This window comes from Phycodurus eques, chromosome 7 (assembly GCF_024500275.1).
Source record: "Phycodurus eques isolate BA_2022a chromosome 7, UOR_Pequ_1.1, whole genome shotgun sequence".
NCBI classification, from domain to species: Eukaryota; Metazoa; Chordata; class Actinopteri; order Syngnathiformes; family Syngnathidae; genus Phycodurus; species Phycodurus eques.
In genome coordinates, this window is record NC_084531.1 from 1,835,716 (window position 1) to 1,863,400 (window position 27,685).

The 27,685-nt window shown below is 44.0% G+C and overlaps 1 protein-coding gene across 9 annotated transcripts in view; it reads left to right on the forward strand.

Moving 5' to 3' along the window:
- The window catches only part of usp32 (ubiquitin specific peptidase 32), a 150,581-nt gene that overhangs the window by 19,640 nt on the left and 103,256 nt on the right, over positions 1–27,685 (forward strand). For 8 of the 9 annotated variants that reach the window (XR_009768958.1, XM_061682538.1, XM_061682537.1 and 5 more), the window contains 9 exons: positions 1,258–1,376; positions 6,345–6,501; positions 13,258–13,389; positions 13,499–13,606; positions 16,449–16,564; positions 19,852–19,914; positions 20,120–20,203; positions 22,049–22,110; positions 22,196–22,298. Coding sequence is in view for 8 of the 9 variants with exons in the window: in XM_061682538.1 (XP_061538522.1) it covers positions 1,258–1,376; positions 6,345–6,501; positions 13,258–13,389; positions 13,499–13,606; positions 16,449–16,564; positions 19,852–19,914; positions 20,120–20,203; positions 22,049–22,110; positions 22,196–22,298 (944 nt within the window). In the remaining variant the exon portion in view is untranslated. Of the gene's footprint in view, positions 1–1,257; positions 1,377–6,344; positions 6,502–13,257; positions 13,390–13,498; positions 13,607–16,448; positions 16,565–18,622; positions 18,786–19,851; positions 19,915–20,119; positions 20,204–22,048; positions 22,111–22,195; positions 22,299–27,685 lie in introns of those variants that run through there. The other variant, XM_061682545.1, reaches the window with a different exon arrangement.

The window sequence follows — 27,685 nt, forward strand, 5'->3', positions numbered from 1 at the left end:
TGTATTCTTAAATCGTTTATTTTTTCATAATTTGTGAATGCCCGATTCATTTACCGCGCGGGCCCAGTTGGTGGCGCACCAAAAATGACGTAGAAAGGAAACGACAGCACGGAGATGAGGCATCTTGCCGAGCAATGGCCGGAGCGTGGTTGTAAAACGCTCACTAAAAGTTTTATTTTGCGTTTCTGTAGCATAAAATAGTCATATAATAATTACTGTGTAAATGAAAACACTAATAAAAATGGTTGCAAATGAGCAACATCTACCTCTTTTCGAGGAGCTGTTGGCTGCCAGCAGCTGTGTGAGGGTGGTCACGACCCAGCACTCCTTTCGTCATGACTAATCTGTTTTCGTTGCTTGGGTTGATCTCATTTCTTTTCTTTTGCTTGATCCACTTGATTATAACTGAGTGTTGTAACGCTGCTGGCACTTCACCACCTGAGTTTCTCCCTGCCGGCTGCCGCAACTTCCTTATTCTCCCTACGGACATTGATCGCCGTTGACATACAGCTGAGGTCCGGAGACATGACACGAAAAGCACGATTGAGATCGGAAAGAGGAAGAACTGGACGAGAGGCGAAAAACGTCTTCCACATACGCGAAGCCCGTTTTATTTATCTCGCTGCTTTCAACAGCTTTATTATACAGCACGTTGGTTTATATTCACCCGCAAGGGCTTGGGAGAAGGGCAGGTGGGGACAGTTGGACTTGGTACAGCCTACGTCATATCGAAGAGATGGACCACTTTGTTGTAAGGCCGAATTCCAGCAGTAGGGTGTGCCAAAAATCGCAGATTATAGATTTAATATTTTCATGGTAACATGCTGCCAATTTTGCACATCTCTGTCATTTTTTTTCAGCACACCATCCAGAAATTATGGCGCATGCGCAACCAAATCGGTCGCACTATAGAGTCCTGCTGAAGTTGGCCGGGTTTTGTGTAATTCACTATTGCCATCTTGCGGTGGAGTAAGTCACATTTTTGCCCGCAATACAAAGCTAAAAATCTAACAAGCGACCGCTCTTAACTCTGAAAACCCATATATTGCACTTTTAAGTTAAGGTTTCATTGTCTTGTGAATGTACAGTACGTGGACATATCCCAATCTTGTCTGTGAGCTACTTTAATTTGCAAAGTTGAGCTTTTTTATGGAATTTCTCCAAATTTGCCACTGACATTTGCTCCATTTGCCTGTGATAAAGCAGCATTTCTGACATTGTGTTTTAGCCCTTCTGTCCATGCTCATGTGCCCACAGACCTCTTCAGTCTGTTCACCAGTGATCCGGGTGGATATGCTGCCAAGGAGGACGTAGAAGCCGTGCTGCAGGTTTTGGATGGAGAAGTTCCAGCCTCCCTTGGGAAATGCTTTAACAAGGTTAGCAAACAAACTTGTCATAAGGACTGTATGTTTGGATTTTATACAGGCACCACTATGTTAGTATTTTTGTGAAGGAATCTATTGCAATAAAAATTTTTTTAACATGAATCATGTAGAATTATGCACTAAAACTATTGATTGAAGTCTGGGCGAGAAGATTATTGCACTTGAGATGCACATACTAGCCTTAATGAATTCACTGCCCTCGGTCACATTCTCTCACACTTATCGAGTAACTGGCTGAGGAGGAGGAATTGCAGCAATTTTTCAACACAGCTTTGTTGACAAATCCAAAAATTTAATTTGAAATCATTTGAAAAAGGTTTTCTTAATTGCTTAATTCAGCTAGAAAAGGGAGAAAAAAGCATTTTGTCCACCACCCTCCTGTTGCTTCCGGAATTTTTAATTTATTATCCTCATCATAACCCCTCAGGGGGAAATTCAACTTTCACTCTGCTGTATGTGGAAGCTGAGAAAGGAAGAGTGTTGTGCCGCTTTTCGAGAAGAAGTGAGACAGGCTCTAGGTGGAGAGGAGGAGCTTCCAGAAGACTGGACTACTACAGCCAAGGTGATCAGATAGAGAGGCAGGAGAGTACTTGGTGTATCTTCTGGTTGGTAAGGGGAGAAGGAGACTCAAAGTACAGGAAATCATATACGGAAACAGCAGATGGAGGAACAGTTACAAAGGTGGAGGCATGCACTGGAAAGGAGAGGAATGAAGATTCGCCAAAGTAAGACAGAATATAAGTGCATGAAGGAGAGAGTTGGAGAGAGAAGATTGAGGCTAATGGAGAAGAGATCGCGAGGGTGGAGGACTTTAAATACTTGGGGTCAACAGTCCAGAGCAATAGTGAGTCTGGTAAGGAAGTGGAAAAAACCTGTCCAAGTAGGTTGGAACGGGTGGAGGAAGCTGTCAGGTGTGTTACATGACAGAAGAGTGTCTTCTAGGATAAAAGACAGTGGTGAGGCCAGCCATGATGTACGGATTAAAGACAGTGGCACTGAAGAGACAACAGGAAGCAGAGCTGGAGGTGGTGGAAATGAAGATGTTGAGGTTCTCTCTTGGAGTGACCAGGTTGGATAGAATTAGAAATGAGCTCATAAGAGGGACGGCCAAGGTTAGATGTTTTGGAGGCAAATTTAGAGAGAGCCGGCCACGATGGTTTGGACACGTCCAGAGGAGAGAGAGTCAGTATATTGGTGATGAGGATTGAGCTGACAGGCAAGAGAACTCGAGGAAGACCAGAGAGAAGGTTGAAGGATATGGTGAGGGAAGACATGAGGGCAGTTGGTATGAGAGAGGAGGATGCAGGAGATAGGCTGACATGGAAAAGATGACATGCTGTGGCTACTCCTAACAGGACAAGCCAATCGGAGAAGATGATGTTAAAATGTAACTTTTTAAGCTGTTAAGATGTTTTGGCCTCCTCATGCTTCAAATTCAACTAACGACTTTTTTCAGCTCTTTAAAATCAATAATGTCTTGAAAATCCATTGTGCATAATTTGGAACAGTGAAATTTAGTTTTTTTAATTTATTTATTTATTGAAACCGGGGTCCTCAGAACTGTGAGGCTGACGCTCTAACCAGTCGCCCACCGTGCCGCCACATAGAGACATAAAGACATTTAATAAACAAACAAACAAAACAAAAAAGTCACGGAGCAATAAAAGGTTGCCAGTAATGTGGTAATGCCGGTACAATTTTATTCTATTTATTTTTTAGACAATTGTGCAAAAAGATGCAGAGTCCTCTAGCAATTAGAGCAGTTTGAAATGACAGATTGGAAGGTGCTGACCAGGATGTGGAGGGTCCAAGAGGATTTTGCATGCTCTTAGTTCTGGCAACGTGCAAGTCTTCAAGGGTGGGTAGGCGGGTACCAACAATCTTTTCAGCAGTTTTGATTGTCCGTTGCAGTCGGAGTTTGTCCTTTTTTGTAGCAGCACCAAACCAGACAGTGATGGAAGAACACATGACTGATTCAATGACCGCTGTGTAGAACTGCCTCAACAGCTCCCGTGGCAGTCCGTGCTTCCTCAGACGCCGCAGGAAGTACATCCTCTACTGGGCCTTTTTGAGGACGGAGTTGATGTTGATTGCCCACTTCAGGTCCTGAGAAACCTGAAGTGGGGAATAATTCCCAGGAACTTGAAGGTCTCGACGGTTGACATAAGGCAGCTGGACTCCTGAAGTCCACGATCAGCTCTACCGTCTTGAGCGTGTTCAGCTCCAGGTTGTGTCGGCCACACCACAGCTCCAGCCGCTCCACTTCCTGTCGATACGCAGACTCGTCACCGTCTTTGATGAGGCCGTTGACTGTGGTGCCATCTGCAAACTTGAGGAGTTTGACAGCCGGGTGCGTTGAGGTGCAGTCGTTCGTGTAGAGAGAGAAGAGCAGCGGAGAGAGGACACAACCTTGCGGCTCCCAGGTGCTGGAGGTGTGTGTAGATGAGGTGGTGTCCCCCAGCCTCACCTGCTGTTTCCTGCCTGTCAGGTAGCTGTAAGTCCACTGGCAGATGGCAAGCGAGACGCTGAGCTGGAGAAGCTTGGAGGAGAGGAGTTCGGGGATGATGGTGTTGAACGGAGAGCTGAAGTCCGCGAACAGGATCCTCTCGTAGGTCCCCGCGCCGTCGAGGTGTTGTAGGATGATGTGCAGTCCCATGTTGACTGCATCATCCGCAGACCTGTTTGCTCAGTGCGCAAATTGCAGTGGGTCCAACAGGGGACCTGTGACTCTCTTGAGGTCGACTAGCACGAGGCGTTCAAAGGACTTCATGACCACAGATGCCAGGGCGACAGGCTTGTAGTCATTCAGACCCGAGATTGCAGGTTTCTTGGGGACTGCGATGATGGTGGAGCGTTTGAAACAGGATGGTACGTCACACATTTCCAGAGATCTATTGAAGATCTGTGAGAAGACTGGAGCGAGGCAGAATGGGGACACAAGGTCTGGGCCTTCCGCTTTGTTAATGTTTTGTTGTTTGAAGATGCGTCCTGTTCGTGGATGGTCAACGCAGAAGTCAGAGGTATGATGGTGGTCGGTGGTGCGGCGGTGTGGGGTGTGAAAGTGGCCTTTTCAAATCTGCAGTAGAAGGTGTTCAAGTCGTCGGCTAGTCTTTTATTGTTCTCAGCTTGGGGGGTTGGTCGCTTGTATTTGATTAGCGATTGTAAGGCATGCCAGTTAGGGGTAAACTGTTTTTCTAACCCTAGAGAATAGTTTCTCTTTGCAGTGTTTTCACAAGAAAGAATATATAATGCAATAATATATATAACATAATATAATATCATATCAGTTTCATAATCATTTGGAACAGGTGTAGTTGTGTATTCAACCAAACTTCTGAAGTGGGAGGAAGGAGACTGATGTCCATCCAATCTCAAATCTAACAGCAACGGCATTAGATTTGTGATTGAGATTTAGCGGGAGTACTGTACTTGGCAGCGCTCATGTCTGCTTTGGCTCACGATAGTTGGGTCAAACTAGGACTAAACACAGCATCAAAACCAGTGCAATCTGTAACAACCCATTTAAGACGTTTTTAAACCAAGGTCAATTGTTTCAAACCCCTAATATGTATTGGCTCTGTTCGTATTTTCATTGTTGTTATTTTACAGATTTTTGAGTCATTGATTTGCATGCATTTTGCGACCATGCTGCCTCCACCAACACACACAATAGCTCACTGCCAACCTTGGCAACCTCCGTGGTCGATGGGTTTCCAGAGCTGCCAAATGTAACGCAATGTCCGTATTTTGTTACGGGAATCACTGAACATTGACTCGTTACGGCCGTAATATTGATCGTTCCGGATGTTGGGGGGGAAAAAAAATCCAGCGTCTGACATTTACCGTCACGTCCACATTGAACAGCTGCTTAATGCACGCTGTTTTACTGCGCTCCTCGCCTGTCAAGTCGCGGAGGCGATCGTTCTCTTTGAGTTGAGTGTCAACTCGTGAGATGTGGCTAAACATCTAAATAAGTGATTCGGTGATACAGGGATGGAACAGACTTTTTGCTGAGAATAACCAACTTTGAACAGCAAAATAACAGGCCAATTAATGTGTGTGTAGAGATATAAAATAATACACTTTCACACAGGACACCGCATCTGAACCAAAAATTAATTAGTATGTCACTGCACACGTCACTTCAGAATGTGGGCAGGTTAAAAGTGTTGCGTTGTTATCAATAAATATTTGTAACATAACCTTTATTAGTCTCACAGTGGGGAAATTTGTTTCGTTTCAGTTGCAATTGTGGATATAGGAAATATAAGTATGTTCTATAAGTGGCATGAAAGAGAAGATGGACAAGAAGTACTGTACATTGCACAAAGTAGAAGCCAAAACTATTGTCCATACATAAACTATCAAATTCAATCTATCAGCAATGTTAGTTGTTTGTTTGCAAAATAGAGTGCTGAGTTTTAATTTTGACGTTTGAGTTCTGATTACCCTGCTTTAATAGACTTGCTTTTTTTGGTACCAGGGTTGAAAACAGAATTGGCAAAATGCAAATTAATCCATCGACACAGATATTTTTGATAATGGAACGACAAACTCTCATATACTGGTACTTTGATTCAGGCTGCAACTGCGTCCCCCATTACAAGGTTGGTACAATAAAAACAAAACGGCAAATATTGAAGCCATAAGTTATTTATGATTATGACTGTCGCAAGGAAATGTTCTTGACTAAGTTTTGAAAATATGGAAATTAAGACAAGTTTGGACAAATTGTTCTGAAAGTGAATTTTTATAGGTTGGCAGCTCTGGGTTTTCGATTTGTCGCAAACCATTTAATGTCAATTATACCTATCACAAAAGCAAGGCATGTTTGTGAGAGTTTGTTTTGAAATTCTACCTTTCTAGTTTTGTCTCTGCGGATATTTACTTTTATACCTTATTCATACCCACTTTAGCTGAATTGACAAACCTTTTTTCCTTGCGTTTGAATCTTGGCAGGGGGATAAGGTGAACTATGAGCACTTCAGGGACTGGCTCTTGGAGAATAAAGAAGCCTTCACTTTGTCCAGATGGCTTCTGTCAGGAGTGTGTGCCATTCTAACGGATGACAGTGACACACCTACTTTCTACCAGACCCTGTCAGGCGTCACACACTGTAAGTTCAAATGGCACTTGTATCCATTTTCAAGACAATGAAATAATTGTTCAAATACTGTCTGGATCATTTAAAGGGTGTAAGTGTTCAACGAGATACTTGCAGTGGTGAAACCTAAATGGTGTCGCTTTTGTCAAAGTTACTACCTGGTGTCTGAATTGATGGATTATGGAAATTTGCAATACAGTGGAATTTCAATTTAACGGACTGAAAGGACGGGGGGTCGACAGTTACAACCGATTGTTTGTTATATTGAAGCCCTTGTTTTGTGGCCATATGCACCTATATTACTTACTGTACAGTACAAAACTATTTAGTAATTTTTTTTTTCGTGGTCTAAAACAGCCAGTACACTACAAAGTTACTGTAAATAAATCCAAATTTACCACGCTGGTGTGCTTGATGGTGACTTTTTTTGTTTTGTTTCTTTTTTTTTTTTTTTTTTTAAACCTGTCCTGTCCAGCTGCATGGCCTTGCAGAATGGTGGATCTGTATGCCTTTGTGCTGGAACTGTTTTGCTGTGCAACAGGGAGTTTGAAATACTCCCTCTGCTTATTTTCATTTTTTAAATTTTTTTTTTACTCTGTTTATTGAAAATCCAGCCGGACAGAAAAGGGGACAGACAGACGGAGAGAGTGGACAAGGGGACTAGGGGCAAGAACCATAGCAGAACAATAGTGAGACAGTCTAGATATTTGGACACAAGTAACATGACAGCAGTTATTTTTAGATTGGGGGGGGGGGGCATGCCCCCGGTGAGGACATGCAATAACAAACCCAGAGAACAAGAAGACAGAAAAGGGCAGGACAGGATGTGGGAAAATGAGCAAGGCAGTGCGACTGACTCGTGGTGAGTTGGGGATTCTTTTTTTAGTGTCTAAACACCTGTAAGAACCTGTGAGTTGATATGTTTGTATAACCTGTGTTGTTGTCAGTGATCCCAGCACAAGTAATTAAAGCCTATAGTGTATCTATTGAACTTATTAGGGAATGAACACCATATTACATGCTTAATCAACTAGTGTACGGAGTTGCCGAGGAAGGGTGAGAACGGCCCCCCCCTTCCCCCAGCCGGCCAGCAGGGGACCCAGCCATGGGGATGTTGTTTTTTTGTCCTTTTTGGCTGTTAGGTCAAGCGGAATGGAGGATCTGTATCCCTTTTATGCCGGAACAGTTTTACTGTGTCACAGTGAAGTTTTTAAGCTTCCGCTGTGGTTTCTTAGTATTATAATTGATGTTAATTGAGAATCAGAATCGATCAGTCGAACAGAGCAAAGTTTCTAGAGGGGAGCGAGAAACTAAGACAAAAGACAAAGCACTAATTGTAAACAGGATGAGAAAAGTAAATCATTACATATCTACAACAATGAAACCTTAGATATGAATGTTGCATGGGACTGTAGTGCTCCACCCTGTGAGGGAAGGACAGGACAAGATAGAACAGGACAAGGACAGGAGAAGAAGCATGCAGGACAAGGGTCGTGAACGACTGAAGTGTGGTGGTATTGACTTTATAAATGATAGAAGTCTACAGGACGAGAGTGTGAGTCAGGGGATACACAAGCAATTTGCATATTCATGAGTTATTTGTCGCAATAAGTGAGTGGCCCCACACCCAGCGAAAGAGTCCCAAGTGCGTGTGCCTGCGGACACATGCAAATGAATTGACACCGTTTCGCATGCACAAAGACTGACAGAAGTGTCCTGTAATTGCTGTGCCTGCACTGCGGAGACTGGGGACCCCACCCAATCAATTGAGAGGCGGGATCGGGCCCAGGGGTCCACCGAGAGCAGGCCGGTGGACGGGACACGTCCCACACCGAGGGACCAAGGGTGGTCCGCCGGCCCTATCAAGGCACCCCGACAACTGGCCACCCGGTGGAGGCCGCAGGGACCCAATGCCACCCCCTGCCAAACCCCCCTCCACCCACAGGAGAGCCAGATGCCCCCCAACCTGCTGGGACAAGAGAAGATCCACACTCCATGCATGTGTCATCCCACCTTGCGAACCGATCCAAAATGTGAGAAAGACAAAAACAAAAAATGGGGAAAAGAAAAAGAAATAAATAAAAAGAATTATAATAAAACAACAATCTTGAAAACAAAGAATACAGAAGTCAAAAGTTTACTTTCACACTTACAAAAATAGTATTGTTATTGTCAGAGGTCACACTACCCAGGAAAAGTAATCAAGAGTCTAGATTTAGCATGTTGAGGAAAGGTGACCAGCTTTCTACGTATATATATATATATATATATATATATATATATATATATATATATATATATATATATATATATATATATATATTGATTACTATATATATTCTATGATGAGATTTAGCCACTGATTGATGTTACTAGCTTGTTTGTTTTTCCAGTTTAATAGAATTGTTTTCTTGGCGGTAGCTAACGCGACGAGTAATGATTATGAATATTTATTAGGGAGGTCGATTGTCCTTAAGTCGCCAAGTATGCGCAATCTTGGGGAAAGTGGAATCCTGAAATTCAAAATATAAGAGTGTTTTTGTGTAACCGAAGACCAAAAGCATTGAATTGGTGTGCATTCCCATATAGCATGAAAATAGGTGTCTGGGGTATTTTTGGTGCATTGCGCCCATATATTAGATGGAGAGAAGCCCATTTTATGCATAGTGTACTGAGTAAAGTGTGTTCTATGGAGCGCTTTATATTGTAGAAGCTGTAGATTTGTGTTTTTTATTGTTACATATCTGTATCCAGTAGCTACGGTCAGCCGACATGGAAAGGTTATCTTCCCGTTTGGTGATTGGTAAGTGCATTGATTTAGGGCATGAAATTAATTGATCAACTTTTGAGAGATTTCTTTTACTTTGCGGGGTAAGCTTCACTATTTGCTTGACAAACTCCAGCAGTTCGAGGGTGCTCTGGAGTGTTGGTATTTTATTCTACTTTTTTATTGCTGCATTTAATTTATTGTATTTCCGCCTGTTATTTTGGAATTCTTGGAACAGTTCATCAGAATCAGAATCATAGTCATCTTTATTTGCCAAGTATGTCCAAAACACACACAAGGAATTTGTCTCCGGTAGTTGGAGCCGCTCTAGTACGACAACAGACAGTTAATTGACAGAGAACACATTTGACACATAAAGACATTGACAAAAAAAAACAGTCACTGAGCAAAAAAGGGTTAATAGTTATCTGGTAATGCAGGTAAATAATTTTTTTTTTTTTTTGACAATTGTGCAAGAGATGCAGAGTCCTCTAGCACTTGGAGCAGTTGGAATGACTAATATAGCAATAGTCCGGTGCAATGACCATTGTGCAAAGGGCGCCGAGACTTCAAGGAGTGTATGCGGTTTAAAGTGACGAGTAGCGCGATAATCTGGGACAATGTTGATTGTGCAAATGTTGCAGATAATCCTCAATCAGTGTGCAAATGGAGCAGATGCTACTCTGGCATGTGTGGCCAGTATTGGTCAACAACAGATATGCAAATAGTGCAGCGTGGCGATACTACTACAGTGCGTGCACGAGTAATATATAATTGGTCCCACAGAAATGTGACAACGAACTCAAGTCCCAAAAATTGCCAGCATGTTGCAATGGAATTGTAGGTTAGCTGTTTAAGAAGTTGATCGCAAGAGGGAAGAAGCTGTTGGAATGTCTGCTAGTTCTAGTTTGCATTGATCGGTAGCGCCTACCTTATGGAAAGAGCTGGTGACCGGGATGCGGAGGGTCCGAGAGGATTTTGCACACTCTTGTCTTAGTTCTGGCAGCGTGCAAGTCCTCAAGGGTAGGTGGGTAGGGGGGTACCGACAATCCTTTTAGCAGTTTTGATTGTCCGTTGCAGTCGGAGTTTGTCCTTTTTTGTCGAAGTACTGATTCGATGACTGCTGTGTAGAACTGCCTCAGTAGCTCCGGTGGCAGGCCGTGCTTTCTCAGAAGCCGCAGGAAGTACATCCTCTGCCGGGCCTTTTTGAGGACGGAGTTGATGTTGGTCGCCCACTTCAGGTCCTGAGAGACTGTAATTCCCAGGAACTTGAAGGTCTCGACAGTTGACACAAGGCAGCTGGACAGCGTGAGGGGCAGCTGTGGCGAAGAATGCCTCCTGAAGTCCATGATCATCTCTACAGTCTCGAGCGTGTTCAGCTGCAGGTTGTGTCGGCCGCACCAGTGGTGTCATCTGCAAACTTGGAGTTTGACAGCCGGGTGCGCTGAGGTGCAGTCGTTCGTGTAGAGAGAGAAGAGCAGTGGAGAGAGGACACAACCTTGGGGCGCCCCAGTGCTGATGCTGCGTGTGGATGAGGTGGTCTTTCCCAGCCTCACCTGCTGTGTCCTGCCTGTCAGGAAGCTGTAAAACCACTGGCAGATGACAGGTGAGACGCTGAGCTGGAGAAGCTTGGATGAAAGCAGTTCAGGGTTGATGGTGTTGAACGCTGAGCTGAAGTCCACGAACAGGATCCTCGCGTAGGTCCCTGCACTGTCGAGGTGTTCAAGGATGAAGTGCAGTCCCATGTTTACTGCATCATCCGCAGACCTGTTCGCTCGGTAGGCAAACTGCAGGGGTCCAGCAGGGGACCTGTGATGCTCTTGAGGTGGTCCACCACGAGACGTTCAAAGGACTTCATGACCACAGATGTCAAGGTGACAGGCCTGTAGTCATTTAGACCCGAGATTGCAGGTTTCTTGGGGACTGGAATGATGGTGGCGCGTTTGAAACAGTATGGTACCAAGCACAGTTCCAGAGATTTATTGAAGATCTGCGTCCGCGCAGACTTTGAGGCAGGATGGGGACACATGGTCTGGGCCTGCCGCTTTGGTAATATTTTGTTGTTTGAAGATGCGTCTCACATCCTGTTCGTGGATGGTAAACGCAGAAGTCAGACGTGTGATTGTGGTCGGTGGTGCGGCCGGATGGGTGTGGGGTGTGAAAGTGTTAGCCCAGCTATCTTCGGGCGAGAGGCGGGGTACACCCTGAACTGGTCGACAGCCAATGGTAGGGCACATATAAACAACCATTCACACTCACATTCACACCTATGGGCAATTTAGAGTCTTCAATCAACCTACCAAGGATATCTTTGGGATGTGGGAGGAAACCAGAGTACCTGGAGAAAACCCACACGCAGGCACGGGGAGAACATGCCAACTCCACACAGGCGGGGCCGGGATTTGAAACCCGGTCTTCAGAACTGTGAGGCAGATGTGCCAAACAGTCTTCGACCATTCTTCCCCTTAATAAATCGAATTTGAATATAGTAGACACAGTTACCATGCACACGTTTCTTTGACTTCCTTCACTACAGTGTCCAACTCGTCCTCAATTCGAACAGGGGTCAGAGTCCATGGTCTCTCAGTCACTTGTGAGCCCCCAGTAGCTCTGCGATAGTCAACGCTGGCCGCATGTTCCAGGTCCTTCAGTTCAGGAGAGGAAGCACTGTTGTTGACGACGACCATGACTCCGTGTTGTTTTCCACATCAAGTATGAATGGAGGTGAAGCAGATGACAAATCTGGATATTTGTGTTGCTCTTCCCTGTGTTGTGGGCATTTGAGGTTCTGGCTGCTGTCTTTGCCGTTGTCTTTCTGGCAGCGCTGGGTCTAGATCAGGATCCGGATTCGGATCCATGATTCAAACTGGGACTGAAATGTCAATGGGGCCGCCCTGCCATGGCACGCACTTCAGGTGGCTGGATCAGGCCAATTAGTATTAAATTTAATGCGCCTTGTAAAAGTTTCTTTCATCATTTGGCGTAGCTATTCTTTTCCTTTTCTTCTAAGTTTATTTGTACATCATACAGTCGTGCTCACCATTATTGGCACCCCTTCATTTTTGGCATAACCTGTATAATAGCTTCAGAAATAAATGGAAATGTACCAAACAAACATATATCATCACAATGTTTGAATTGGATGATTGTTTTCAACTTAGATTTTGTCATTTCAAAGATAAAAAACAGAAAACAGCATTTTCAGCTAGATTGGCACCCCTCCTTAATATTTGGTTGCACACCCTTTGGCAGCGATGACAGCCTCCAAACATTTCTTGTATCTATCTGTAAGCTTTTTGCACTTCTCAGGTGGTATTTTCTCCCACTCTTCCTGTGCTGTTTGTTCATGCTCTTGAGCATTTGCAGGGTTCTTTTCCTAATGGCAGATTTCCCCCCCCAAAGATTTTCAATTTGATTGAGATCAGGACTTATTGTTGGCCATTTTAAAACAAAGTTTTCCTTTTTAACGGTTGCTGTGTGCTTTTGGATGTGTGCTTTGGGTCTTTGTCTTGCTGGAGTAACCGTTAGCTTTTCCTCAACCCAAGTTTTCCGACACTGGATAAAACATTTCGCTCTAAAATCACTTGATAATTTTGTTATTTCATGATAACTGTGATACAGTCAAGGCCTCCAATACCAGATGAAGAAACCCCTTTCCACCCTGCTAGATTTTTGGTAGGGTGTTCTTTTTCTTGAAGGCACTGTCTGTAAACATACTGTTTGTGTGCATTGCTATAAAACTCTATTTTTGTTTCATCTGTCCATAAAATATTATCATTTGCTCTTTTGTATCAAACACAAGTTTTCTCCAGAAAAATGTTGTTTCACTTGATTTATTTTCTTCAGGAGATATTCCACATTTAGTACTTAAACTTCATGGGTGCCAAAAATGGTGAGCAGGATTGTACATGAGTAAATTGAGTTACAAGCTTCTTCAGACTTTTTTTTTTTTTTAGGATTTAACATATTCCAAACTAATCGCTCTGTTTTTCATTCTTTAGTGGCAGAATCTGACATTATAGACTTGGAGAAGCACTATTGGCTGCTGAAAGCACAGTCAAGAACTGGCCGCTTTGACTTAGAAACTTTCATCCCACTGGTCTCGCCTCCAATCCATATCTCCTTATGTGAAGGTTGGTGGAATATTTCTCTCGTGTTGATAACTAAGGATTAGAAACTGCAGTGGTAATGTTGCTTCTTGTATTTTTAGTTTTTGTATTGTTCTATTTTTTGTTTTTCCAGGTTTGTTTTTTGCCTTTGATGAAAATCGGGACAACCACATTGATTTTAAAGAAATATCTTGTGGACTCTCAGCCTGCTGTAGGGGACCTATTGCTGAAAGGCAGAAATGTAAGTCCATCGGTCCGTCTTTAATACGGAACCCTTTTCTATATAAATGTCTGTATTTTCTATTATACTGTGGATATTTGTCTAAAGGAAATCCTCTCACTATTCTGGCATTGAGTAAATAGAAATAATTTTGGTAATCGAAAGGTTTAGTCTGATTTCATGTCAGATAGTCAAGAAAAAAAGCATAATGTGTCATTTTATTGACATATGAATTCAGCTAAATAAATAATTCTGGGGAAAATGTGCATGTTGGTTTTTCTGTCTATTTAGATGACTATCAATCTCAAACATATTTGCTAATTAGTTTCTAAGGTCAGTATCGTGAAAGGAAAATCAATTTGAAGTTTTTGAGTAGAATATACTTAGAGTAGAATATTCGCATGCCTTGTGAAAACAATGAAAACACTTGACATTTCAAGAAAACAATTGCATTTTTGACTTCTTAGGCTTGTTACTCAGACACCAAACAGGTTTGCTAAGAATAAGGCGAATAAATGAACGTTGCTGTCAGGCAAATGCACATTAAAGTCCCTGTAAAGTGCAAATAAAAATTAGACACACAGAGAACAGTGTTGAATGCCAAAGACCGGCGGCAGTGTCGCTCACTATGCCACCACCTCGTTTATTGAACACAGTGGCTTGCATTATTTAGCCTGTGGATCACAAATCATAACAGACATTTTCGCACATATTCTTGCGAGTGAGAAACCCCGCAATGTTTTGCGTTTCAACTTATTACGGTATATATATATATATATATATATATATACATACATCTACATCTATACATATGTATGAATATATGTATGTATATATATGTGTATATATGTATATATATATATATACATATATATATATGTATGTGTATATATATGTGTGTGTGTGTGTATGTATATATATATATATATGTGTGTGTGTGTGTGTGTGTGTGTGTGTATATATATACACACATACATATGGAAAAAAAATGAAATGTTGCAATTTTAGCAGATTTATTAAAAAAGATAAACTGAAATATTACACAGCCATAAGTGTTCAGACCCTTTGCTCAGTATTTAATAGAAGCACCCTTTTGAGCTAATACAGCCATGAGTCGTTTTGGGACTGATGCAGTTTTTCACACCTGGATTTGGGAATCCTCTCCCATTCCTCCTTGCAGATCCTCTCCAGTTCTGTCAGGTTGGATGGTGAAGGTTGCTGGACAGCCATTTTCAGGTATCTCCAGAGATGCTCAATTGGGTTTCAGGCCCTGGCTGGGCCATTCAAGAACAGTCACGGAGTTGTTCTGAAGCCACTCCTTTGTTTTTTTAGCTGTGTGCTTATGGTCATTGTCTTGTTGGAAGGTGAACCTTCAGCCCACTCACAGGTCCTGAGCACTCTGGAGAAGGTTTTCGTCCAGGATATCCCTGTACTTGGCCACATTAATCTTTCCTTCGTTTGCAAACAGTCGTCCTGTCCCTGCAGCTGAAAAACACGGCCACAGCATGATGCTGCAACCACCATGGTTCACTGTTGGGACTGTATTGGACAGGTGATGAGCAGTGCCTGGTTTTCTCCACACATACCGCTTAGAATTAAGGCCAAAAAGTTGGTCTCATGAGACCAGAGAATCTTATTTCTCACTATCTTGGAGTCCTGAAGGTGTTTTTTAGCAAAGTCCGTGCAGGCTTTCGTGTCTTGCACTGAGGAGAGGCTTCCGCCGGACCACCCTGCCATAAAGCCCTGACTGATGGAGGGCTGCAGTGATTGTTGACTTTCTAGAACTTGCTCCCATCACCCGACTGTATCTCTGGAGCTCAGCCACAGTGATCTTTGGGTTCTTCTTTACCTCTCTCAATGAGGCTCTTCTCCCCCGATTGCTCAGTTTGGCCGGACAGCCAGCTCTAGGAAAGTTTCTGGTCGCCCCAAACGTCTTCCATTTAAGGATTAAGTAGGCCACTGTGCTCTTAGAAACGTTAAGTGCAGCAGAAATATTTTTGTAACCTTGGCCAGATCTGTGCCTTGCCACAATTCTGTCTCTGAGCTCTTCAGGCAGTTCCTTTGACCTCATGATTCTCATTTGCTCTGACATGCACTGTGAGCTGTAAGGTCTTATATAGACGGGTGTGTGGCTTTCCTAATCAAGACATTCAGTATAATCAAACACAGTTGGATTCCAAAGAAGGTGTAGAACCATCTCAAGGATGATCAGACACCACCCAAGTTAAATGACTGTCACAGCAAAGGGTCTTCATGCTTATGGCTGTGTGATATATCAGTTTTTCTTGTTTAATAAATCTGCAAAAATTTCAACAATTCCGTTTTTTTTCTTACAATAATGGGGTGCTGTGTGTACATTAATGAGGAAAAAAAATAACTTAAATGATTTTAGCAAATGGCTGCAATGTAACAGAGAGTGAAAAATTTAAGGGAGTCTGAATAGTTTCCGTACTCACTGTATATACATATATATATAATTTATACGGCTCATGAGACCAGGAGGAGAACGCTGAAATTGTACTCGCGATCTCTACATTAAATAATTACACATAATGCAAGACTCGTTTTTGTATCTGTAATTGTGACTACAAAAATGTCAGGAAAAGCCACTTAGAGCAGCTATACTTTATTTGGGTTAATCAGAAGCATTTTCAATGGTGGCAGGTGTCTGCTGCCCAATTTAAGTTTGAAACCTGTTGCAAATTTCACCAAATTGTGTGCCGTTATGCACATTACCATAAAAATAATAAATGAGTTTTAATCACCTTCACTCACATTATATGAAAGCGTATATTACGTCTTATTTTTTGTTGTTGTTATGTAGCTCATATTTTGTTATTCTTCACATGTTTTTCATTTTTAGTCTGCTTCAAAGTGTTTGATGTGGACCGGGATGGAGTTCTGTCACATGATGAACTCAGTGATATGGTTCTGGTCTTGCTGGAGGTCTGGAAGGACAATCGCATTGACATGGTCCCTGTAAGCTCACTTTCGTTAACAATAGAATGAGGATATACAGACCCTTTCCAAAAAATAAGAATATCATGGGTAAGTTTATTTATTTCCATCATTCCATTATCAAGTTAAACTTTCATAGATTATAGATTTGTGGCCCAAAATCTAAACAATTTCAAGTATTTATGTTTATTTTTACATAATTTGGGCTGCCAGCTCATAAATCCCACAAAATCAGAAATTCAAAAAAATTAGAACACTGAGAAGAAATCAACATTTACTTCAGTTTTTGTAGAAAAAAAGAGAGAAAGAAAGTTGGGTCACATTAAATCAATCCAAATATGGTACTTTCAAAACAATATGGTAATCTTCAATACTTGGTTGGGAATCGCTTTGCTTTAATCACTGCCTCGATGTGCTGTGGCATTGTCTGGGAGTTATGGAAGCCCAGATTTCCTTGACGCTTGCTGTCAGCTCTTCTTTGTTTTTGGGTCTGGTGTCCCTCATTTTCCGCTTAATACCACATAGATTCTCAATGGGGTTTAGATCTGGCGAGTCGGCTGGCCAGTCAAACACTGTGATGGCATGGGCATCAAACCAGGTTTTGGTGCGTCTGGCGGTACGGGCGTGGGCTAGGTCCTGCTGGAAGAGGAAATCTGTATCTCCATAAAGATCCTCAGCAGAAGGAATCATGAAGTCGTCTCAAACTTTCTGGTAGACTCTTGCGGTGACCTTGGATCTAAGAAAGCAGAGTTTACCAACACCTGCACGAGACATTGCACCCCAAATTATGACTGACTGTGGATATTTCACACTGGACCTCAAGTAGCTTGGGTTCTGTTCTTCACCCATCTTCCTCCAAACCCTCTGACTTTCATTCCCGAATGAAAGGCACACTTTACTTTCATCGGAAAAGAGGACCTTGGACCACTGGCCAACAGTCTAGTCCTTCTCCTCTCCTGAGACGCTTCCTACGGTGTCTCAGGCTTAGAAGTGGAAGGATATACCCCATCTCCCGGGTGTGTCTGAATGTGGTAGTTTTTGAAGCTGTGAACCCGCCTCATTCCACTCATTCTGGATCCCTGCTAGATTCTTGAATCTTCTCTGTTTGATAATCCACTGAAGCCCACGGTCATCTCTTTTGCTGGTCCATCTTCTCCTGCCACATTTTGTCCTTCCACTAGACTTTCTATTGATATTCTTGGACACAGCACTCTGTGAGCAGCTAGCCTCCTTAGTTATGAACGTTTGTGGCTTACCCATTCTGTGGAGGGTATCAATGATGGTCTGGCTAGTTGTCAAGTCTGCAGTCTTCCCCATATTGAACCCAACAGAGACAATTGAACCAAACTGAAGCAATTCGACACCTGGGGAAACCTGTGCATACGCTTTGAGTTCGGTAGATGATTAGTGTGTGACGCTCAATTTAAAACATTTATGGTCTGCAAAATTTGGTCTGATTTCTTCACAGCATTCACATTTTTTGAATTCCTGATTTCGTGGGTTTTATGAGCTGGAGGCCCAGATTATGCAAATATAAACAAATAAATACTTGAAATTGCTTAAATTGTGGGCCCTGAATCTATAATCTATGAGAGTTTAACTTTTTGAATGGAATTATGGAAATAAATACATTTTTCCATGATATAATTTTTTGGGGGAAAGCGTCTGTATATGGATACTGACTATAAACTAGGGCTGTCAAAACGTTAACGCCTATGATTAATCACAGATTATTATTAATCCCGCCTGTGTGGAGTTTGCATGTTTTCCCCGTTCCTGCGTGGGTTTTCTCCGGGCACTCCGGTTTCCTCCCACATCCCAAAAACATGCGTGGTAGGTTGATTGAAGACTGTAAATTGCCCGTAGTTGTGAATGTGCGTGTGAATGGTTGTTTGTTTATAGGTGCGCTGCGATTAACTGGCGACCAGTTCAGCGTGTAACCCGCCTCTCGCTCGAAGACAGCTGGGATAGGCTCCAGCATGCTTGTGACCCTAGTGAGGATAAGCGGTATGGAAAATGAATGAATGAATGTATTGATGCTGATTAATCACACAATTAATTTTACAATCATGCTCCTTCACCTTAGCCGTGGATGGATATCTGAAAGTCGGCGCAGGTTGCTTTTACGTCAGTGATCAGGTCGTTGCTTTACGCCAGTGCAAAGATGAGTGCGAAGACTCCAGTTGGTGTCCTCAGTGGCAAGTTTCTCTTCAAAAGTCACCCCAATGGCACTTTAGCAAAGGTAATTTGCATATATTGCAGCACTGACTTTTCTTTTCTTCAAAGCACATCAAGTTTGAAATACTATCTCAAAGCAGAACACGTTTTTGAGGCACCCGCCTAGCAAGAATGCTACTATATCGGCAACATTCGCAGGACGACAAACAACGCTGGAGGGCTGTACCTGTGGCAATGTTATCAGCAAAAATACCCAGGATAAATTCAGCAACACACTTGCTAAATTGATAGCCGTCGGCCAGTTAACATCGTTGAAGACCAGGGGCTGCAAAATATGTATATCGCCACAGGTGAAATGTGCAATGTCACTGCAGAATGGTTCAAAATGTCCACTTAGTTCTTACTAGGCTGTTACAAATACATCCATCCATCATAGATCGCTTATCCTGTTCAGGGTCACGGGGTGCAGCAGGCAATCCCAGCCGACTTTGGAGTGTTTGCCAGTCAGTCGCAGGGCAGGCTGTTACCATGTTTTGAGCAAATAAATTGAACACGTTACACATTGAAGTCAAACATTTTAAAACATGTCCTCGTATGACATTTTGTCAAAATATTGGGGTCTTTTTAAAAGTTGCTTCAAATTCTGCAAGAAAGTAATGAATCGTGATTCATCAAAATTTTAAAGTGTGATTCAGTAATAGGATTTAAAAAAAAAAAAAAAAAAATCTATTGACAGCCCTAATACAAACATTGAATTATTGCTTATTTCTGTTTTATGACCAAACTTGTTTTTTTTTTAATTAAGCATGGCCTCATGTAAGGATTATAGCACAACTATATATATATATATATATATATATATATATAATTCATGGAATAGTTTACTGTCCTGAGAGTTACTGTGCTTCATTTTATTTTGTGTCATTTGTTTGTGACTTGCAGTCAAAATCTTTCTCCGTAAGTAATCACCAGCGATAGTTTACTGGTATAGTTGAGTTCATTTCCTCATTAGCTACTTGAACATAAAAACTTACAGATTTTTCAAGGTTTTTGTACAGTGACTCAACATTACAAAGGTAATCCTGTTGTCCTCGGGCTTTCCTTTTACTACCTAATGGTCTGTCTTGCAGGAGCTGTACAATAATGTGTCAGACATCGCCAAGGGCATTTTAAAAGTGCATGACACAACCAAAGTAAGACACAACTCCTGCCGATTGCTTTTGTTTGGAAATATTCTCCTTGACGATAGGAATTAGTCGTTACATTTTATATTTGAACAGAGAAATGTCACTAACTCTCATTTTCTTTCATTCTTGGATTTTCTTTTGCTCTTACTGTGTATTCTTTTGTGAATTAGTAATTCTGATCGTTTTCTTGTTTGTTATGCCTACCTCCCAGCTCGGCTACCTGACCCTGGAGGACTACCAAATCTGGAGTGTACAGAATGCTTTGGCTCATGAATTTTTAAACCTTCTGTTCCAGGTCAGGAGGTGTTGATTTTAGGCTTTGAATAATTAGTTTTGCCACACTCCGCGAGTGGGATGCACAAGTTCAGCATCCGATTCAAGATACCGTTACCCATGCCCCTCCCTTTGGGACTGGTCGGGGTGCTTCATTTGGGATTCCCTGGGTCCTGGGGAGTGGGTGCCGTCGGTCGAAGAGTTTTTAATAGCTAACAAAATGTATCTCTTTTCCTGGCACATTTTTGCCCACTGGGCAACAAGAAGCAACCAGTGCTACTCTAAATTTAGCAACTAAAATTACATAGATAATCGCAGTGCATCTTTTCTGATGAAAGACAACAACAGAGCTGACTTAGCTTATTAGTTGAAAGTTTATTGTTTTTCTCTGGACCACAGCAAACTGCCATCGAAAACTTGTGGCTGTTACACCAAGCTGTCAAGGAAAACAACACATCTTCTTATTTTGACAGACCAGCCACACTTTTTGCCACACTTGACTGTGTTGTTGATCGTCGCTCCCTCGAGTGCGTGCCTTTCTCGTTGAGTACAATACAGTAGACCCCCGCATATTTGCGTTTCTGCACCCACGGATTTAGCTATTCGCAGATATTTTTTTCCAATTGTATTTATTTATTTATAAAAACTGTTGGGGGGGGGGGTAACCAACCCCCCCCAAATGCTTATTTGTAGTATATCCCCACTTATTCAAGAATTTCTTTGGGTTATAAAAATAATAAAATTAAAAAGATATATATATATTTTCAAATTGATGTTAATTATTTGCGGATTTTCGCTCTTCACGGTCAGGCCCAGTCCCTATCCCCCTCAAATAGCAGGAGTCCACTGTTTTTCCATTGGGATGTGTTGTGGTGGCCAACCATTCTTCTTTTATGTCTTTTCCAACTACAGTGGTGCCTCGACATACACGTTTAATCCATTTTGTGACCATGCTTGAAACTCAAATGACTCGTATCTCAAATCAACTTTGTCTGTTAAAATGAAGAGAAACGCCAATTATCCGTCCAGCCCACCCAAAACATCTCACATTAAAATGTTTTTATAATTTAAAAAAAAGCACTTTATCACAAAATATTGAAACAAAAACGGAATAAAACATAATAAAAGTGAATGTGAAGAACTGTTTTTATGAAGCGTAATTAAGCCGAAAGTGACACACGCACGCTCGCGCGCACACACAGACACACGTACACACTGTTGTACATGCATGTGTTGATGTGACGTGGAGCTTCCCCCCCATACATTTCTGTACCGTCTTTATTTTGGAGGTGGTTATGTTCCAAAAACACGGTTTGCTCTACTGGAGACTGGCAGCGACCACTTGGGGTGCTGCGTTTCCTTTGTTGTAGGAGCAGAATTCCATCCCTCTGTACTGCTTTTATATTGCTCTTCAGAAGAAACAATTCAAAAAGGTGCTGTGGCGCCACGTGCGCAGCCCCGCCCGTGAGAGCTCAGTGGACACCGCCGTAACTGTGGCACTTTGCATAGGTTCCTCATAACACAATCAATTGCACTTTTCACTTTCTTGGGAGCCATATGCAGGGTTAATTTACAGCAAAAGAAACCTGGTACCACGTTTACACTGTGTGAGAGACAGCACAACTGAGCATTCCACGTGGATGCCAAGACATGGGGAAGAGAAGCAGAGTTTCGACCTGAATCGCACCACTCGAGCGGTGGCATATCTGAAGCTTGAGCAAACCTCCGATTTCGGCTCGCAACACAAAGCAAAGGAAAATTGACCAAGCGACGGCCCGTAACTTGAAAAACTCGTCATTTAGGACATTCATAAGTCAAGGTAACACTGTACCATATTTGAACAGTTTTGTTGTGTTGGTTGGTGCAGGTTTGCCACATAGTATTGGGGCTCACGCCTGCTACCTCTGAGGAGGAGGGACAAATAATCAGGTAAAGAAATACTGTTTCTTCTTTCATGCAATGTAAGTGCTGTCTCTTGACATTAGAATGTGTTTGTGTATTTATGTGCAAATAGGGGTTGGTTAGAGAGAGAGAACAGACTTGGGCTACAGCCTGGCCAGAGCTGGTTTCTCATATCTGTGCAATGGTGGCAGCAGTGGAAGAACTACACGAATTACGTGAGTCAGATTAAAGTCGGTCCGAGTTTTGCTTCAAACAGAGGTCCCCAACCACTGGGCTGCAGGCCATATAGAACTGGCTGCACAGATAGACTGGTTCTGATAATCCTCAGCCCGGTGGTGGAGGACTAATGTGTGTTTGCGTGTACGTGTGTGCGTGTATGTGTGTGTGTGTGTGTGTGTGTGTGCGTGCGCGCGTGCGTGTGTGTACTCACACACTATATTGCCAAACGTATTCGCTCACCTGCCTTGACTCGGCTATGAATTTAAGTGACGTCCCATTCCTAATTCATAGGGTTTAATATGACATCAATCCACCCTCTTAAAGTCTCCTGGAAAGGCTTTTCACAAGGTTCAGGAGTGTGGTTATTGGACTTTATGACCATTTTTCCAGAAGCGCATTCATGAGGTTACACGCTGATGTTGACCAAGAAGGTGTGGCTCTCAGTCGCCGCTCTAATTAATCCAAAAGTGTTCTATAGGTTTGAGGCCATTATGATGCAGGCCAGTCACGTTCATCCACATCAAACTCTTTATGAACCTTAATTTGTGCACTGATGCACAGTCATGTTGGAACAGAACACGGTCCATCTCCAAACTGTTCCCACAAAGTTGGAAATGTCCAAAATATTAGCCCCTGAGCTCGAGTGTAAGGAACTCTGAATGCTTCAGCATACCAAGATATTTTGGACAGTTTGGGAAATACCCCTTCCTGTTCCAATGTGTCTATGCGCCACTGCACAAAGCAAGGTCCATGAAGACGTGAATGAAAGAATTTGGCCTGGATGAACTGAACTGGCCTGTACAGAGCCCTGCCATCAGACAGAACAACTTTGGGTTGATTTTGAGTGGACAGTGAGCCAGACCTTCTCGTCCAACATCAGTGTGTGACCTCACAAATACGCTTCTGGAGGTTACGTGCTCTGTCGTACTGTCTGTTTTTGTGTTTTTCGTTCGTCTTTGGAGACATTACGCGACTCACTTACACAAGGGAAGACTTGCTCAACAATAGGGACTCTACCCCGGACTTTCTTGCACCAACTTTTGCAAATCCGCTCAGTTTTTTCTCCGAGTTACTCACCGGTGGGGCGGCTGCGGTCTACGGCGCATGGAGGCGAAGAAGGGGGAAGCGCAGCAACATCCAAGTGACGCTCCGTAAGAGAGGATTTCGAATGGCGCTCCCGTCGATTCACCTTGCGAATCTATGCTCCCTACCCAACAAAATGGATGAACAGTAAAGACTTGGAACGTACCGCAGCAATGTGCCTTACGGAGACATGGCTTTGTGAACACGTACCTGATGGCGCCGTAATGCTTCCGAGCTTCCAACTACAGCGGCAGACCGCGTCACGGAGTTATCGGAGGAAAAATAAAGCTGCTTTATCAACAAAAAATGGTGTACCGACGTCACGGAGCTCAGCACACACTGCAGCCTGGAGTCGCTGTTTTTGAACTGTAAGCCTTTCTACTCGCCGCGTGAGTTCGCATCTTTCATTCACACTGGTGTTGACAGTCCTCCTCAAGCTAAAATGTACGCCGCACTGCTAACACCTGCTGAACAACGAAACAAAATTGAAAAAAAAAACACCCAGACTCATCCCTCATTTTTCTCGGGGACTTGAACGAAACTAAACTCAACCACGAACTCCCTAAATACAAACAACACATTGACTGTCCTATCAGGGAAAATAACATTTTAGACCACTGCTCTACTATGCTAAATAACTCATACCGTTCTATACCTCGTGGAGCTCTGGGCTTGTCTGATCACTGCTTAATTCACTACGGTGATAACAGTGAAGAAATGGACCAACAAAGCAAAGATAGAACTTCAAAGCTGTTTAGACTACAGAGACTGGAGTGTCTTTGAAAATTCAATTGGCAGCCTGGATGAATATACGGACACTTTCACATCCTAGATCAATTTCTGTGAAGAGGTGTATGTACCAACAAAGTCATTTCGCAAGTTCCATAACAACAAGCCGTGGTTCACTGCCATACTGAAGTAACTTTGCCAGGCTAAAGAGGATATTGCATATCGAAGTGGGGATACAGCCCTGTATAATTGCACGAGAAACCAGCTGACTAAAGAAATGAACATCGCAAAGAGAAATTATGCAGTAAAGTTAGAAACACAGTTTACCGCAAATGACTCTAAATCAGTCTTGCATGCATTACAATCGCGAACCAATTACAAGCGACCATCTGCCAAAGAAGAATAAAAGACGAGCTGACAACTTGAACGCCTTCGACTACAGATTTGAAAAGGACACTTTCACACCCCACACCCACCCAGTCGCACCACCGACCACCAGCACACCTCTGACTCCCCCTCCTTCGTTGACCATCCACGAACAGGAGGTGAGACGCGTCTTCAAACAACAAAAGATCAACATCGCGGCAGGCCCAGACCTTGTGTCCCAATCTGGCCTCAAAGTCTGCGAGGCCCAGCTCACTCCAGTCTTCACACAGATCTTCAATAGATCTCTGGAACTGTGTGAAGTTACCAGCCTGTTTCAAACGCTCCACTATCAACCCAGTCCACAAGAAACCTGCAATCTCGGATCTGAATGACTACAGGCCTGTTGCCCTGACATCTGTGCTCATGAAGGCATTTGAAAGCCTTATGCTGGACCACCTCAAGAGCATCACAGATCCCCTGCTGGAGCCCATGCAGTTTGCCAACCGAACAAAAAGGTCTGCGGAAGACGCAGTCAACATCGGATTGCATTTCATCCTAGAACACCTCGACGACGCGGGGAACTATGCGAGGATCCTGTTCATGGACTTTAACTCTGCATTCAACACCATCATTCCCAAACTCCTCTCGTCCAAGCTTCTCCAGCTCAGTGTCTCGACTGCCATCTGCCAGTGGATTTACAGCTTTCTGATGGGCAGGACACAGCAGGTGAGGCTTGGGGACACCACCTCATCTACATGCACCAGCAGCACTGGGGCGCCCCAAGGTTGTGTCCTCTCTCCGCTGCTCTTCTCTCTCTACACGAACGACCGGCTGTCAAACTCCTGAAATTTGCAGACGACACCAAAGTCGTCGGCCCCATCAAAGACAGTGACGAGTCTGCGAATCGACAGGAAGTGGAGCGGCTGGAGCTGTGGTGCAGACGACACAACCTGGAACTGAACACGCTCAAGACGGTGGAGATGATCGTGGACTTCAGGTGGCATCCTTCGCCAGAGGTGCCCCTCACGCTGTCCAACTGCCCTGTGTCAACCGTCGAGACCTTCAAGTTCCTGGGAATGACAGTCTCTCAGGACCTGAAGTGGGAGATCAACATCATCTCCATCCTCAAAAAGGCCCAGCAGAGAATGTACTTCCTGCGGCTTCTGAGGAAGCACGGCCTCCCACAGGAGCTGTTGAGGCAGTTCTACACAGCGGTCATCGAATCAGTCCTGTGTTCTTCCATCACAGTCTGGTTTGGTGCTCCGACAAAAAAAGAGAAACTCCCACTGCAACGGACAATCAAAACTGCTGAAAAGACTGTCGGTACCCCCCTACCTACCCTTGAGGATTTTCCTTGCCTAAATACCCTCAAATTGAAGCTGAAAGTATGCAGTTAAAGCACATCTTGTTCGTTTCAATTAAATCCATTGTAGCTGTATATAAAATGCTTAAAAATAACAGATGACATGGGGACAGACCAGAAGTATATCCATCCATCCATCCTTTTTCTACCGCTTATCCGAGGTCAGGTCGCGGGGACAGTAGCTTTAGCAGGGACGCCCCGACTTCCCTCTCCCAAGCCACTTCATCCAGCTCTTCCGGGGGGACCCCGAGGCATTCCTAGGCGAGCCGAAAGACGTAGTCTCTCCAGCGTGTCCTGCGGCGTCCCCGGGGTCTCCTCCCGGTGGGACATGCCCGGAACACCTCACCCGGGAGGCATCCGAATCAGATGCCCCAGCCACCTCATCTGGCTCCTCTCCATGTGGAGGAGCAGCGACTCTACTCCGAGATCGTCCCAGATGACCGAGCTTCTCACCCTATCTCTAAGGGAGAGCCCGGACGTCCTGCGGAGGAAACTCATTTCGGCTGCTTGTATCCGGGATCTTGTTCTTTCGGTTACGACCCAAAGCTCGTGACCATAGGTGAGGGTAGGAACGTAGATCGACCGGTAAATTGAGAGCTTCGCCTTGCGGCTTCGCTCCTTCTTTACCACTACGAACCGATACAAAGTCCGCATCATTGCAGACGCTGCACCGATCCACCTGTCGATCTCCCGTTCCATTCTTCCCTCACTCGTGAGCAAGACCCCAAGATACTTGAACTCCTCCACTTGGGGCAGGATCTCATCCCCGACCTGGAGAGGGCACGCCACCCTTTTCCGACTGAGGACCATGGTCTCAGATTTGGTGGTGCTGATTCTCATCCCAGCTGCTTCACACTCTGCTGCGAACTGCTTCAGTGAGAGTTGGAGATCACGGCTTGATGAAGCCACATCATCTGCAAAAAGCAGAGATGCAATACTGAGGCCACCAAACCGGAACCCCTGTACGCCTCGGCTACGGCTTGAAATTCTGTCCATAAAGGTTATGAACAGAATCGGGGACAAAGGGCAGCCTTGGCGGAGTCCAACCCTCACCGGGAACGAGTCCGATTTACTGCCGTATATGCGGACCGAACTCTGACTCCGTTCGTACAGGGACCGAACAGCCCGTATCAGGGGGTTCGGTACCCCATACTCTCGAAGCACCCCCCACAGGACTCCCCGAGAGACGCGGTCGAACGCCTTCTCCAAGTCCACAAAACACATGTAGACTGGTTGGGCGAACTCCCATGCACCTTCGAGGACCCTGCCGAGACCTGGCCCACTGTTCCACGGCCAGGACTAAAACCACATTCCTCCTCCTGAATCTGAGATTCCACTTCCCGACGGACCCTCCTCTCCACCACCCCTGAATAGACCTTACCAGGGAGGCTGATGAGTATGATGCCCCTGTAGTTGGAGCACACCCTCCGGTCCCCCTTCTTAAAAAGGGGGACCACCACTCCAGTCTGCCAATCCAGAGGCACTGTTCCCGATGTCCGCGCGATGTTGCAGAGGTGTCTCAACCAGGACAGCCCCGCAACATCCAGAGCCTTTCGGAACTCCAGGCGAATCTCATCCACCCTTGCCACTGAGGAGGTTTTTAACCACCTCGGTGACCTCAAACCCAGAGATAGGAGAGAGAACCCACACTCTGCTTCCTCATGGGAAGGTGTGTCGGTGAAATTGAGGAGGTCTTCGAAGTATTCTCCCCACTGACTCACAACGTCCCGAGTCGAGGTCAGCCGCACCCCATCCCCACTATACGCAGTATTGGTGGTGCACTGCTTTCCTCTCCTGAGACGCCGGATGGTCCACCAAAATTTCCTCGAAGCCGTCCAGAAG